This window comes from Microtus pennsylvanicus, chromosome 7, assembly GCF_037038515.1.
Source record: "Microtus pennsylvanicus isolate mMicPen1 chromosome 7, mMicPen1.hap1, whole genome shotgun sequence".
NCBI lineage: Eukaryota > Metazoa > Chordata > Mammalia > Rodentia > Cricetidae > Microtus > Microtus pennsylvanicus.
This window is the reverse complement of record NC_134585.1, coordinates 33,298,024-33,314,098: the sequence shown is the minus strand read 5'-3', so window position 1 is coordinate 33,314,098 and position 16,075 is coordinate 33,298,024. Positions and strand designations below refer to the sequence as shown.

The 16,075-nt window shown below is 43.5% G+C and overlaps 1 protein-coding gene across 1 annotated transcript; it reads left to right on the top strand.

Moving 5' to 3' along the window:
• The first annotated feature begins 13,640 nt into the window (after positions 1 to 13,640).
• Positions 13,641 to 14,152, top strand: LOC142853700 (large ribosomal subunit protein eL32). The gene has a single exon (XM_075978891.1). The coding sequence runs from the start codon at positions 13,691 to 13,693 to the stop codon at positions 14,096 to 14,098; it is 408 nt and encodes a 135-aa protein (XP_075835006.1). The 5' UTR covers positions 13,641 to 13,690; the 3' UTR covers positions 14,099 to 14,152.
• The last annotated feature ends 1,923 nt before the right edge of the window (positions 14,153 to 16,075 follow it).

The window sequence follows — 16,075 nt, the reverse complement described above, 5'->3', positions numbered from 1 at the left end:
GAGAACTATTTCTAGCCAGGAGCCTCAGGCTGATGAAGGAGAGCTGTCTCCTAATTTGGGAAAGTTGTTCTCACAATAACGCTGGCTTCCTTGCTTAAGATGAGCCGCCACTGACACAGGTTTGTTTTGTTTTAATTCATTTTAAAGAGGGTTATAGGAAGGATCTCAAAAACCCTTTTGTGGAGTACAAGAAGACAGGGATAAAAGAGTAAATTTATATGAAATTTCAGTCAAGTCAAAACTAGTGTATAGTGACAAAAAGCAGATCGGTTGTGGTTTGGGGCCAGGATCAGGGACAGGGGGAGAAGGGGACCATTTTTGGGGTGATGGAAATGTCCTCTGTCGCGACTGTGACAAGGGTTACACGCAAGATAGTCTGTCAAGTGCATCAGACTGTGTAATTATATGTAAGTTATACTTCAGTAACACTGATTTACAGGCAAGAATGTGGTGTGATTTGGAGCCCAGGATTCTCAAATAAAGATAAATAAATACATGTGTATTTTTGTTTGTTTTTTACTTAAAGATCTTCTAGCTAGCTACCATAAATGCATCTGTTTGCTTTATGCCGGAGTGACATCTCTAGCCATGTATCCTTCTGCGGTCAGTACCCAGTGGGCTAAGCAAGAACTTTAAAATAGTCTGAACCAGATCATTTGCCAGCCCTGCACAAAAGCCTAGCTTCGGGGGCTTGGCTTTCTTTGGGTCACAGCTCTACAGGCCCCTCCCCCAGGTAGACTTCCCACCTGTGCTTTTAATTCCTTGAGCAAATGTAGCCATGGGCGTGTACCATTCCTGCATGGGTGGTATCCCAGCTCCACATGGATGGGCATACGGGCGCCTGTGGCAGCCTTCAGGTACACCTGCTGCTCTCTGAGGACCCACACTCAGTCAGTAACAGGGTAGCTGGAGCCCCCTACTCCCTCTGCCCTTCCCCGGCCCACTTGCTTTCCTTCTGTACTCAGGTTGCTGCTACATAGGCCACGAGTCCGTAGATTCCGCTCTTGCCAGCTGCCTGAATGTGGGCCCAGGAGGAGCCTGTCCTGCCAGTCAGCTGTTGCTGGGAACCGTGACAAAAACAGAGCTGAGCCTCCCTGCAGCAACACAAGAAGGCCGAGGAAACGAACATGGATCATGACAGACATGGGGCAAACATTAGCCCTCTGTGGGTATGAACGTGTTTCATCTGTGCCCCCAAATAAAGGGCAAACTGAAACTCCTCTCTTTAGGTCCTAACGGTGGAGGACTGACAGGGAAGTGGAAAACAACCTAAGTCTGGACTTCATGCTTCTTTTATTTCTTCTGAGAGAGTCTCCCTATGTAGCCCAGGCTGGCCCTGCATTCTCAGTCCAGCTGCCTCTGCCTCCCAACTTCTGAGGTTTCGAGTATGTCAGCTCCTTCATGCTTTTCATTGGAACACAAACATAAGGCCAGAACTCATAGTGTGTCCTATAATGTCCCTTCTTGGGATTGTGCTGAAGAACAAAGAATCTTTCACAGCCTAAGATGGGGCGAGGAGCCTGCTCCATCACAGTCGGTTCCTTCAAAGGGCTTCTTAGCTGGCGTGTCCAGTTCTGATTGAGCCATGGAACTGAAGTGTCTTTGAGGCAGTGTGATGGACTGGATGCCCCTTTGGTGCCTCTTTTACTATTAAAGATAAAGCTTTAATGTTTTACAATGTTGGGGCTGTGTTGAATCAGTTGACCTTCTTGTGGGCTCTGTGGCTCATGAACGTTTCTTTGGTGTATCCTGCATGTTGGGTCACTACATGAGTAAAATGTGAATCTTCGTGGTTATAAAGGAAGGAAAGAGGTCCTGGCCGGAGCAGAGGGCGGTAGCTGCAGAAGCAGGGGTGGGTGAGCATGGGCTTCACAAGGCAGCCAAGGGGAGGCTGCAGGAAGTGGCCTATAGGAAGCCAAACCGCTAAACTCTATTTCATGAGCACAGGTTTGAGAAAGGATATAATTTAAGAATTATAAATTCTTTTGTTGTTTGTTTTATGAGACAGGGTTTCTCTGCATAACCCTGGGCTGTCTTGGAACTAGCCCTGTAGATCAGGCTGGCTTCAGATTCATAGAGATCCTCCTGCCTCTGCCTTCTGAGTGCTGGGATTAAAGGGGTGCACCACGACCTCCCAGCTAGAATTGCAAATTCTTAAATGTATCATTTATGTGAAGAAGCACTTACATTATAAGTAAAGGAGCACTGAGCCCAGGACCCAACGGAGTGTATTACTCTGTGTGCAAGAATTTCTAGGGGTGGGAAAAGGCAGTAACTTCACGGCCTTGGGAAAAAAAAACCAAACAGCTTGGTGGTGGCCTTCTGACATATTTATGAACCACTTCCTCACCGAGTCTAATTCTCTTCATTAGTAGGATGGGCATGCAAGGAGCTGCTTTGCAGATAAGTCATGTGAGGGTCAAACAGAGAGAAGCAAACCCCATGGGCAGCAGAATTTAGGTTGCTCAAGGTATATAAAATAGCACAGTGTTTGCATATAACCCACACGTATCTTCTGCAGACGTTGCATCATGTCTAGGTGACTGAAAGTACCTACCACAATGTCAAGGCTATGAAAAGAGCTTGAGTTGTTGGCTTTACCGAGCTCTTACCTGTTCCATACAGACATGATTTTTTTTGTTTCTGTTGAATACTTTTTATTCACAGTCGGGTGAATCTAAGGATGAGGAACTCTGAGATACAAAGGATCAATTATGCATTTAAATTAATATTTTATGAATACTGAGAATTATTCATCAAACAAACAAAAGGTTCTAAAAGGTGGAGTAGGGGAAGGCAGGCAGACTAAGATCTTTAGGACTTGAAGAATGTGGTGAGTTCCATATATGTATATTATATGTATATAATTAACATACATGGAATATAGGCATATATGTATAAACACATATATTTATATTATATACAAATATATTGGTACATAATACTCTCTCTCACACACACACACATACATTTGGCATTGTACATATATTTCAGGGCTAGAACAGAAATGGGAGATCTGGAAATGCTAATGGATTCAGATAAAACCAAATCAAAGGCCCAGGGGAAGCTCAGCTATGAAGCACTAAGTGTACAGGGAGCTCTGGGTTCGATTCCCAGTACTGCAAACAACAGTAACAATACACTTGCTCCGTCTGTCTGGAAGTGCTGTGTTGGACCTTTAGAACAAGTTAGAAATTGTTCTTATTGGAGATGATCTCCAAATTGAAGCCTGCTGCTAAGGCCTTCTCTTTTGTAGATGCAAGTCAAGGCTGAACTTCCTTTTTTGTGCAGTTTAATAACAAGGTCACCTGCATTTGCACCCATGAAGGGTCTGTGGGGAGCAGTGACCACACACTTCTGTCTTGCCAACCGGGCACAACCTACCAGGATCAGAATGTCTACCTGAACCTGGTAGTGGGAAGAACCCCTGCTCCCTCGGTGTCAAATGAGCCATGTGGAGTCCCTGGGCTTCTCCCTCTACCTGGCAATAAAAAGATAACAACTCATTTTTTTTTCTTACAGAGCAATATCAAAAGGAGTAACTAAAATACATTTCAAATAAGATCCAATGTCTCTTAGGGTCAAGCTGTATGAGATTCAATTTAAAAAAAATCACTCATTCTAACAAGAACCTGAAAGCTGATGAACTGAATTTTAAAACAACAAATAAATCCCAGCCCTAAGCTGATAGTCACCAAGGTTATCGAATGAAAACATTTTAAAGCATCTACAATAAAAAAAGAAACTTTAATGAGCAATTACGAATATGCTTGAAACAAATGAAATCAGCCAAGAACGAGAACTACAAAGGACCGTGTGGAGGGGCTGGAGCAATGGCTCAAGGATTACAAGGGCTTGCTGCTCCTGCAGAGGACCCGAGTTCAGTTCCCAGTGCCCAATGTTGGGTGACTCACAACCACCTGTAACTCCAGCTCCAGGGGATCTGGCCTTCATAGGTAACTGCATTCACACGCATGCCTCCCCCCACATACACAAATAAATTAGAACATGAGATAAATCTAAATAAGGAAGTGGATATTTTAGAAATGAACAGCATAGTAACCAAAACCACAACAGATAAGCTCAATAGGAAAAGGGAAGAAGCCGAAGGAAGAACAAGAAAATGTGAAGCTAGAGCAGCAGAGATGACCCAATTCCAGTGACACAAATAGGCATAAAAATCTAATGGACTGAGCAGGTTATATATAGGCATATCTATGAATATTCATATACATACATGCCTGCAATGATAATTTAAAAAAAGAGGCCATGTCTTTGTAGGAGAGTGGGGAAGGGTATATGGGAAGGTTTAGAGGGAGGAAAGGGAAGGGATACATGTTGTCATTAAATTATAATCTCAAGATAGGTGGTGGTGGCACACACCTTTAATCCCAGCACTTGGGAGGCAGAGTCAAGGCAGATCTCTGTGAGTTCGAGACCAGCCTGGCCTGGTCTACAGAGTGAATCCCAGGACAGGCTCCAAAGCTACAGAGAAACTCTGTCTTGAAAAAAAAAAACAACAAAAACAAACAAACAAAAAACAAAAGCAAAAAAAATCTCCATCTCAAGCATTGATTAGATCTACTATTTACTATCCTGTGACAAAAGCACCCATACTTGTCTCACTAGAGTTTCAAAAAGAATAGAGAAAGAATATAGAACAAAAACATGCTGAGCGATTTAGGGGCTGAAATACCCCTCAGATTCGACAAGAAACAAACCTACCAAGAAAGAAGCCAAGAATACTCCAAGTAGAGTTAAGGTAAAGAAAACCATAGTGAAAAAAATACCCAGAAAAAAGATGATGATGACAATCCACACACATTGTGGTGAAATGTCTGAAAACTAAATAAAAGAAAAAAAAATCTGGGAAGAAAAATCAGAAAGATTTTACATGTGGGTGAAAAGAACTTCAATAACAAGAGGTCTCTCATCAGAAAACACAGAGGCTTCAGGGAGGAGGCACAACCCTTTCAAGAGCTGTAGGGAAGCACTCAGCTCACTGGCACAAATAGTGTCTGAAATCAAAGGACCAAGGCATTCACAGGTAAAAGGAAAGTAAAGAACTCACCATCAACAGATTTATCCCTAAATAATGACTAAAAAAGTTCCCTAAACAGAGAAGAAGAAGAAGCCTTACAAAGGCAGAAAAAAGAAAGAACTAGGAGCCATGTGGTGGTGGCGCCTGCCTTTAATTCCAGAGAAGCACAGGTGGATCTCAGAGTTCAAGGTCCGCATGGTCTGCAATGTGAGTTCCAGGACAGCCAGAGCTACACAGAGAAACCCTTTCTCAAAAAACAAACAAACAAAAATGTCATTTGGTCTTTATTAAGACCATCCCTCCTGACCTTAAGCCATATTTAATGATAAAAGCAAAGCTGGTAACATATTCTGATGTGGTTTTAAATGAACACAGAGGAAATATTTAAGATTATTTTAAATGTTTAATGAATTAGATATAAATTCATTAAAATGTACATAATAAAATAAAATTATAGATAAACCCAAATAGAAGGCTAAACACAGTCAAATAATAACAATGGCAGCCAGGAAGAAAGGGAACAGAGAAAAGGTCTGGCATGGCAGTTTAAACCTGTAATCCCAGCACTCAGGAAGCTGACGTCAGGCTGGGTATGAAGGAACATATTTTGTATGCTTATCTGTAAAATGAATAAGCAAAGAAGCCCACTAATGGCATGCCTGCAAGCCTATGGCTGGGTTTTCCTCTGTAGTATTATGCCTTTCAGCCTTGGATCTTCTCCACCTATTTCCTTTCTAAAACACCCACTGGTTAGTAGGAGATGGGGACTGGAGATCTTTCTTTGATAAATGTATTGGATCTGGGTCCTCCCTCCCCCTGGAGTCTTGCTTGCTATGTAGCCCAGGTATTCCACCAGCTTAGGGTCCTCCTGCCTCAGCCTTCGGAGTGCTGAAATTACAGTTATGTTGCCACCATGCCCGCCAGCATCGTAGATCTTGAACTCTATATTCTGCTCTCCAAACACACTTGAAGAGAGGGAACTGAATATCTTAGAGGTATTTTATACCCTTCCTTTGGAGGTGTATGTAGGCAAGAGGACAGTTCCATCAAACCTACTGTCAACCCATCAAAGGGCCTTCCTCGAACTGAAACCCAGATGTACCTCTCCAGGGAGCTATGAACTTAGGAGAAAATCTTAAACTCCTGTGTTTTTATTTCAGTGATCATGTAACAAAAGCACTCATGGAGATACTTCTGGGGTCATCTAGAGGATGTCTGTATAACTTCGGCCCTCAGGGGCAACATCGTTTGATGTGACGTAATTTTACTTCAGTAACTACAGGTTAGGGGACAAAGAACTAAGGCTGATACAATGTAGGTGGAGCACTCTTCCCAGGTGATGGCGAGAGGAACTGGCTTGAAAATAATTCCCAGCTGCTCAAAAGGAGGAAAGGGTGAGAGGGCTGAGCGCCACAGGGAACACACCGTAGGGGCCAATTCCAGTCAAGTTATCTTCTAGTGTGAGCAGCAATTCAAGTCCAACAAGGCAGTACCATTACACTGAATTAATTATGTTGATCATTAACGAATAAAAGTAATTAAACTAGGATAGAGCATGGAGAGAAGTTTCAGTGGTTAAAGTGTGTGCTTCGCAGCTGTGCAGTCTGGAGTTTCGATCCTAGCATCCAGGTGACAGGCTGGGTGTCCTGTGTGCACCTATGAGCCCAGCTCTGCTGAAGACAGAGACAGGAGGGTCACTGGGGCTTGTTAAACAGGAGCCCCAGGTTCAGGCAGAGATTCTGCCTCAATGAAAGAGGTGAAGAATGATAGAGGAGAACACCCAATGCCCTCTTCTTCCTCTTGTGCAAGCGTACATATGTGCATATACTCATGTGGAAACAGACATGCACCTACAGAAACAGAAGTTGTGTCAGCTAAACTTTTATTATTTTTATTTTAGTTTACTTGTTTCAGAACTCTGAAATTATCCGCGTAGGAAATGATTTGTTGTAGGATTGCATAGTTAAGCCACGTTTGATGAAAATCAGTAAAAACCATGCTGGAGTGGAACAGGAGGACTGTGTTGTGCTGTTGTAGAACAATTTTTGAACTGGACAAATAAATCTCTGAAGAGATTTAGTAGAGAAGACACTCAAGTCCCAGGAGATTAAAGGACTTTTCCAAGGTCAGGCAACTAATCCACAGCTAGACTGTGACTTGCAAGTCTCACCTGGGCCCCTTTCCAAGGCACGGCCATGCAGAACTGGGATCCAGGACAGTGGGTTGTTTATATTACATGAGTAGATGGCAAAGCGTCTGTTAACAGAGGCTGGGAGCTCTGTCTTTCCTTCCACAAACCTCAGACTAGTGGTACGTGTCCTCTGTAGGTTGGGCACAAATGGGAACCAGAGATGAGGTTGAACCTCAGCCCAATACACTGTGCCATTACATCCGAGGAACTGCAGGGGATGAAGAAGGATTTACTCAAAGGCTATTATTAATGCGGACGGTATGTGGACAGGAGGCTCCACAGTGACTCTCTGATGGAAGGCCCTTTTGTGCTTTGAAAAAAGATCAACACAGAGGCCATGCTGGTGCATGACTATAATCCTAACACTTAGGAGTGAGGGGCAGAAGGATCTAGAGTGGACCATACAGTGAGACCTCCATTTCACAACCGAACACAAACCATGTCCCCTCTCTGAGGGAAAAGTCTTTAAAGAAGGCTGACAAATTCTAAAATTGAGGCTCAAGTTTTTAACTTTGAGTAGATTGTGAAATAGCAGTAATGTTGTAATTATTGATTTGTTCAAGTTTTAAACTTGTACATATAGATAAGTTCATCTGAAACATTTTAGCACAACTTATGTTTTATTGGCTCTAGGCATTCAGGAAACGTGGCAGGCGTGCTTGAAGGTCACATCTATGCTGTCCTTGAGCACCTTTCAAATGCTCACAAGTCCATCAAATGACACGGCCATCTCTACCGTTCAGTGTCTTCTGCTGCGGCCCTGTCTACTGGTCTGTCCATCATCTGCATCATTCTTTCGTAGGCCCATTCCCACCTTGCTTCCTGTGGATCACTTGCTGTGTCTCGGAGATGGCCACACTTCCACCTTCATGATACACAGACGGCCCTAGAACCCCAGGATCCTGTGTGGAAGAGGGAAGGATGGAGGGAGTAATTTAATGCGGACAGTGTAATGGAATTAACACCCTACCCATCCCCTAGGGCCATTAGTTCCTTAATTAGGAATCCATTCTCTTGAGCTGGTGAGATGGCACAGAAGGAGGGGAAAGGCAATCAATGGCTGTGCAAGCCTAACGCCCTGAGTCTAATCCTTGGGACTCATGAGGTGGAGGGAGAGAGTGGCTTCCTGAAAACTGTTGTCAGATGATTTTTTTGACACACATGCACCGACATTCACACACATATTAATAATAATTTAATAACAACAACAACAATAATAAAGCATTTTAAAAAGACTACTCTCTATCTTTTAGGGATAGAAATTTCTGGCAGATAGACCTTCTAAGAGTCTATGGATTGAATTCAAGAAGTCCATCAACCTGGATGAGGAAAATTTAAAAATATTTTTGTAAGCTTCAGCTCTTTTGCAAATTTCAAATTGGTTACTTTAAGCTCTCTTCAAGCTGAACACTGCCATTTCCTTCCGTTAGGAAAGGGACCAGTCAACTGCAGACAGAAAGTGACGGTGGCAGTCCACTCAGGGATCATCTTTGGTAGCATGTTTGCTGCACATGTCTCAAGATGTTGTTTATGATGGGTTTTACTTCTAAAATGCTAGAGTCTGTGTAAAATTTTATTATTGAAAGTATTTACTTGAAAATGCACTTATTGCTACAGTAAATTTGTTTAAAAAAAGTTTTTGAGGGACCTACAGAGATGGCTCCGCAGCTAAGAGCACTTTCTGCTGCTCTTCTAGAGGACCAGAGTTCGGTTCCCAGTACCTACATTAGGTGACTCATAACCACCTGTAGCTCCAGCTACAGGAGACGTGACACTCTCTCCTGGCCTCCATGAGCACATGGTAAGCATGTTCATACACACATACCACATAAGCTAAACATGTTAATAAAACCAAATCTTTAAAAATAAAAACGTTTTGAGAATTATATCTTATAATTTTCCTTGCATTCCTAGGCACTTCATTTTATTAGTTTTAAGTAAACATTTTTTCCCCCGATAAGGGGATAACACAAAACACAGCTCTTACCTCAAAAGTGATAGAGATAATTTATTCTGGAGGGAAATATGAGTGACCACAGCCTGAGGATACAGATTCAGGTATCCCCAAATTCCACATGCCAATGAGGCGGCCATTTTGTGAGCTAATCATAGTAACAGAACAAATAAAGCCATACATCAAAACACTTTTCAGATACATTGGTGGACACACCAGGTAGGTGGGTTCCATCAAGATGGGAGGACTCTGCTATAGATCGTGGGTACTGCCTTACACTACCCTTGCCCTTTGACTGACAGAAACTAGGGTTTTGTTAAGTTAGTACACCCCAGAAGGTTTTTATTTGTTAGCTGCAGAATGTTGGGGTAGATGCAGAGGTGGGCAAAGAATGACTGTCCAGTGGGCTGAAGATGGTTCAGGATAAACTGTAGTCGGCTCGGGACCTGCGACACTCCAACCTCTCCACATCACTGGTGTTCTGGTCAGGCCACCAGCCTCAGAACACAGTGTCTTTCCAGGAATCCCCATGCCCAAAGGCTTTCCAGACTGTGAAGAGCACCCATGGCACCCAGAAACCCTGCTGTAGGCGGTTAATTGTCATAAGGAATGTCCCAAAATATTTCTCACTGCTGTAGTCAGAGGTGTTCAAGGGTCTTACCTTACTTAGTACTAGATGGGATGCCTTCCCCTCTCCTCGGGGCTCAGGGAGCTCAGCAGAAGAGGAGGCAGAAAGATTCTGAGAGCCAGAGGTGATGGGCGACACCAAGGAAACAGTGTCTTCCAGACAAGCAGGACCGATGCTCATATGAATGCAGAGGCTGGGGCAGCACACACGGGGCCTGCACAGGTTCACAGTGGATGGGGTCCCAGCATTGATGGGGGAGGTGGATATGGACTCCCACCCCCAATTAAGAAGCTATTTGCAAATGATGTATGCTGGCAAAGGAACATATATTTCCTTGATGGAGACTCCCTGGACATATTAACCACACATCAGGGCAGTGTCCTGCCCAGCAGTAGATGGTCTACACAAAACAAACTCAATGCTATTTTTAGGCTGTTTTTTTTTTGTCTCATTTTGCTTTGTTTAGACTTTTTTTGTCTTATTGGTTGAATTTTTTATTGGTTTTGTTTTCCATTTTTTTTTTTTTTGGTTTGTGTGCTTTTTGTTTTAAGAGAGAAAAAAGAACATAAAGTCGGATGAATAAGGAGGTGGTGAGGATCTGGGAAGAACTGGGGGAGAATAAAAGCATTATCAAAATATTGTATAAAAATCTTCAAATTAAAAGAATAAAAGAAAAAAGAGGACATAAATTTAAAAAAAGAGGAGAGATAGGAGTACATAAGAGGGTTTGGAGGGAGAAAAGGGGATGAGAAATAATGTGATTATATTATAATCCCCCCAAAATTAAAAAAAAAAAAAAGATCCAGGTGACTCAGGAGCACAAAGCTTTCCCGTTCTAGGATTCGTATCCTGTTTGGTTTCCTCTGGCTTTTGAGTTGCCCTTTCTGAATTGTGTCCTCTAAAAAGATGTTTCAGTTTTATCTCCTGGCAGCTGAGAATGTGTTCCTTCTGGAAATAGGATCTTGCAGATGTAACCAAGTTTAGACGATGCCATACTAGAGTAGATGGATACTATAAACACGGTCTTCATAAGTGGAACTAAGCAAATCCTGTAACTAGGGTACTTGTGAGAAGCAGAATAGAGACACGCATGTGGGTGAATAGCATGTGACAAAAGAGACAAGATTGAAATGGTACAGACACCAGTTAAGAGGCATGGCCAGTAGAGGCAGAGGTGGGGGAATGTACAGACACCAGTCAAGAGGCATGGTCCACAGAGGCAGAGATTGGGAATGGTACAAATACCAGTCAAGGGGCATGGCATTTTCCTGCTAATGGTTAAAAGCTAAAGGGAGTCAAGGAAGGAGTCCACTCAGTTGCAGAAGAAGGTACTGAGCGAACATGGCTCACTGATGCTTCGGTTGCAGACCTCCAGCCTCCAGAATGGGGAGAAGAACTTTCTGTTGTTTTAAGTCCAGCCTGGAGCTGGGGCTCCAGTGTTAGAACACTTACTGAGTAGACATACAACCCTGGGTTTAATCTCAGCGTTCAACATAACCAAGAAAGATAGTAGGGGCTGGCGAGATGGCTCGGCAGGGAAGGTACTGGCTGCCAAGCTTGCCTAGCTAAGTTTGATCCCCAGGACTCACTTGGTAGAAGGAGAGAACTGACTTCTGCAGGTTGTTCTCTGACCTCCAAGAGTGTTCTGAGACATGGGTGCGCGCGCACACACACACACACAGAGCCAGAGAGGAAGAGAGAAGGAGAGGAAGGGAGGAGAGAGAAAGGAGAGAGGGCGAGAGAGAGAATAAATAAATATAAAACATTTTTTTCTTAAAAAAAGACTCTAGTACTCTGTTATTATAGCTTTGGAGAATAAATCCAATGTATATCAGAGCTTCAATAAAGTAAAAGAGGGTTATAACCCAACTGATATCACAGACCTGGTTGTGTGACTTGGGGGGGCCTATTTCTAATAAGGTGTGGCCAAGCACCAGAATCTGGTCCGAGGCGAGCATTGATTGTTACACACCATCTGGTTGTGAGGTTGTGGGGAAGGAAGGAAATAGACAGCTTCCACCCACGTCCAACTGGCGAATCCTAGAGACACCAAAAATAACCGCACAATTGTTGGGCCCTGGAGATCAGCTCGGCTCAGGGAAAACAGAATGCCGCACTTGGTTAGGGCTGCTCCCATCCCTCAAATATGGCAAGCACGATAGTTTTCTTGTATCTTCATTCACAGCCTGGTCTCTCCTGGAGTCCCAGACTTAAATTTAGGAAAGTCTGGGTAGAGGCCAAACTCATCAATGAAGCTATGTTGGCGCCTGTTACTCTGTCGCTTCCTGGGGATGAGCTCCCTCCCAGGGGAGCTCATTGCCTGTGCAGGGACACGACTGTCTGCAAGATGGTCTATCTTGTCTGCTTCCCAGGAGTGCAGAATTTGACCTTTGTTGGGATTCTCTTCCCTATTAGTACTAAATCAATAATAAAGCCTTCATTACCCAAGAAGGCAAATCTGCTCATCATGTATTTGGGTAACAAGTCAGATGCTCTTAAAAACAAAACAAAAAATCCTTTGACCTGTCAGGCATAAGTATTCATCTCTCTTTTTATTGTTGCCCCTTGAGGCAGGGTCTCACTGTGTCTTCCAGGCTGTCCTGGAATTTGCTATGTCGATCAGACTAGTCTTGAATTCACAGAGGACTACTGCCTTTGTCTCCCTCATGGTGGGCTTAAAGGCAGAAGCCATCTACCCACCCTCTGACCTCCTGGTTTAATGAAGAAGGGGATGTGGAGGATAGGGATAGATGAGGCGAGCCTGTTCAGTTCCCCGGGTTTATAACCCACCAGAGGCAAGTGATTCCCTTGCTCTTAAGTCCTCGTTTTTGTCATGCTTGGATCTATGTCTCTATTTCTAGAATCTCGAGAACCCTTCTGCCATTGAGTGTTGAGCCTTCTGCTCTTATCTTAAATGTATCCTGAAATTTACCGTGATCTCAACAGACTTACATAAAACTCTTATAACACACCAGAGCATTCTAAGAAACTACCTGATTGTCACTGGGGAGATGGCTCAGGGGAGAAAAATGCTTGCTGGGCAAACATGGGGACCAAAGTTTGTTTCTCTAGCACCTACATAAGATGTGACCCCAGCAGGCAGGAAGTGGAGACAGGGGCAAGCTGGCTAGTTAGACGAGCCAAATCAGCAATTGCCGGGTGCCACAGAGATCCAGCGTCCATAAATAAAGGGGAAAACAGTTGAAGAAGGGAACTGACATCAGCCTTTGGCCTCCACACACATGACCTTCACTCAAACATGAGAACATACATAGACAAATGCAGGGCAAATCACACACACACACAAAGCAACTCAGAGCAACCAAAGACAGCACTCAGTCCTTCAGATGTTCCTCATTCTCAATACATTTACTTTCATGGAATTTAATCCTCAAATGTCAGAAAAAACTGTTTTTCAACTTTCACTCTTTAAGAGCCCTAGCTTTCCTGGAACTAGCTTTTGTAGATCAGGTTGGCCTCGAACTCACAGAGATCTGCCTGCTTCTGCCTCCCGAGTGCTGGAATTAAAGGCGTGCATCACCACTGCCCGGCTTGAACTATCTTTCTTTTTAAAGATAGGGTCTGACTATGTTTTCCAGGTTGGCCTGGAAAGCTTCCTCTTCTACCTGAGTGCTGGAATTAGTCATGTATCATCATGCTTGATGGCATTAATTCTTTAGACATTTGTTGGGATTAATAAAGCAATATGGACTAAGATTTTTGTTTGTTGATCAGTTCAATATCTTTTTAAAAGAATTCTTTAATAGCATTTTTTATTTCTTTTTAAAAATATATACCGATTAGTTAATTAATGTCCCAGTCTTGCTTCTTCCTCGGCGCTACCTGCGAGGTGGCTGCCATCTCCTTTGCGGCATCATGGCTGCCCTCCGGCCTCTGGTGAAGCCCAAGATCGTCAAAAAGAGGACCAAAAAGTTCATCCGGCACCAGTCAGACCGATATGTCAAGATTAAGCGAAACTGGCGGAAACCCAGAGGTATTGACAACAGGGTGCGGAGAAGATTCAAGGGCCAGATCCTGATGCCCAACATTGGTTATGGGAGCAACAAGAAAACCAAGCACATGCTGCCTAGCGGCTTCCGGAAGTTTCTAGTCCACAACGTCAAGGAGCTGGAGGTGCTGCTGATGTGCAACAAGTCTTACTGTGCTGAGATTGCTCACAATGTTTCCTCCAAGAACCGAAAAGCCATCGTGGAAAGAGCAGCGCAGCTGGCCATCAGAGTCACCAATCCCAACGCCAGGCTGCGCAGCGAAGAGAATGAGTAAATGGCTTGCGTGCACGTTTTATTTGTGTTTAAATAAAACCACAAAAACTGCAAAAAAAAATTAATGTCCCAGTCCAATCACAGTTTCCACTCTTCCCTCCTCTCTTCCCAGTTCCACTCTCAAGCTCCTATCTCCCGTTCCTCTCTCCCCCCCATCCACTCTGCCTCCTTTCTCCTCAGAAAGCAGCAGGCCTCCCGTGTGTATCACCCAGCCATGGTATATCAAGTTGCAGTAAGACTAGGCACCTCCTCTCCCATTAGGGCTGGATGAGGCAGCCCAATATCTTTAATTGTATAGGTCTATTCAGGTTTCTCTTTCTTCCTGAGTCAGTTTCAGTAATGTGTCCTAAGTGTGATCTCATACATTGTGCTACGTGTATTCATAGCATTTTCTCATAACTATTTTTGCTTCTGTCATGTAGGTAATAATTGCTGTTATTTGTCTCCCGATTTTCCTTTCCTTTTTCTCGGGTCAGTCTAGATAAATAAAGGCTTATCAATTTTAAGTAAAGCCTCATCAATTTAAAAGATTGCACTGTTTTTTTTTCCCTCTGTGTCTGTTGTCTATCATCAATTTCTTTTCTAATTCTAATTTTTGCTTTGCTGTTTAGTTTGTTTCTCTTTTCCCCAGCACTGTAAGATGAAAAATTTGATTTTTAACTTATTACTTTAGGTATCTTTTAAAATTTAGTCACTTGCTGCAAGAAAGACATTCCCTCTAGGTACTGCCTTGACTGCATCCCGTAAGCATGCGGCCATATTCCCATTTGTAGTCATCTCTGAGTATTTTCTAATTTGTGAGTTCTTAGTGTTTAATATCCATTCCCCAAGTTTCTTTGGTTTATTTTTAGTGAACTTTCTTTTGTTTCCACCGACTTTATTTTTGTTTATTGTGCATGTGCGGCTATGTGAAAGCGTGTACTTGTGAACACGGTGCCCAAGAAGGCCAGGGGAGGGAATTGTAACCCCTGGAGCTGGAGTTATGGGTGGCTGTGAGCCCACTAGTGTGGGTTCTGGGTACCAAATTCTGGTCCCCTGTAGCGCCTGCACTACGGTATCCGAGCCGGGGACTAGGCTGGAGATTTAAAACACATAAGATACAGGTAGAGACACAGAGACACAGGCCATCCTTGACACAAGAATGCCAACTTTATTGTGCTCCAGGGAAGCTTATATAGGAATCCTTAACTGATAGCCATGCCCCAGCTCTTGGGATTTCCAGCTGTAAAACCCACCAGAAACCACTCCCCTGCCATCAGGGTCTTGTGCTCAGAGCAGCTGCACAGGTAAACACGTTGTTTTGCTCAGTTCACTCCAGCAGGCGAAGGGTCTGAGGCCGGCAAAGAAAGTCAAGGGGCCAGGGGTCTGCAGCCCCCAACAGTCCCCTGGGGAGCAGCAAGAGCTCCTAGCCTCTGGGCCATTGCTCCAGCCTGTGCATCATTTTAAATAGCACGTGGTCCTCTGCACAGAAGCGCATTGCTCTGCATGTGTGTGGGTCTGTGTTTCCACATTAGCTTGCCCGTGTCCACTTAAGGAAATCTACATTTCCTGCAAGGTGGAGCTTACAGCAACGAACTGTTTTATATTTTATTTCATTACTCAAAAATGTCTTTATTTTGCCTTAATTTTCACAGAAGAACAACTCACAAAATATTTTCTTGGATATAAGCATTATCATGTTGGTCTATATCTCTTTTCTTTCAACACTTCCATCTCTCTGATGGAAAGTAGCTGCTGATCCTCCTCAGGTTTTCCTTGTGTGGTAACTTAGTGGTCTCTGCTGCTTTGAAGATTTTTCTTTTGTCTTTCAACATTTTTTATTGCAACGTTTCTGGGTGTAGGTTTTATTTGTGGTATGTGCATGTGTATGTAAGTGCATGTATGTGTAAGTGCATGTGAATGCACTCATGCATGTGTGTGTGTGCATGCATGCATGTATGTGTATGTATGTATTTGAGAATGTGTGTGTGTCTGTCTT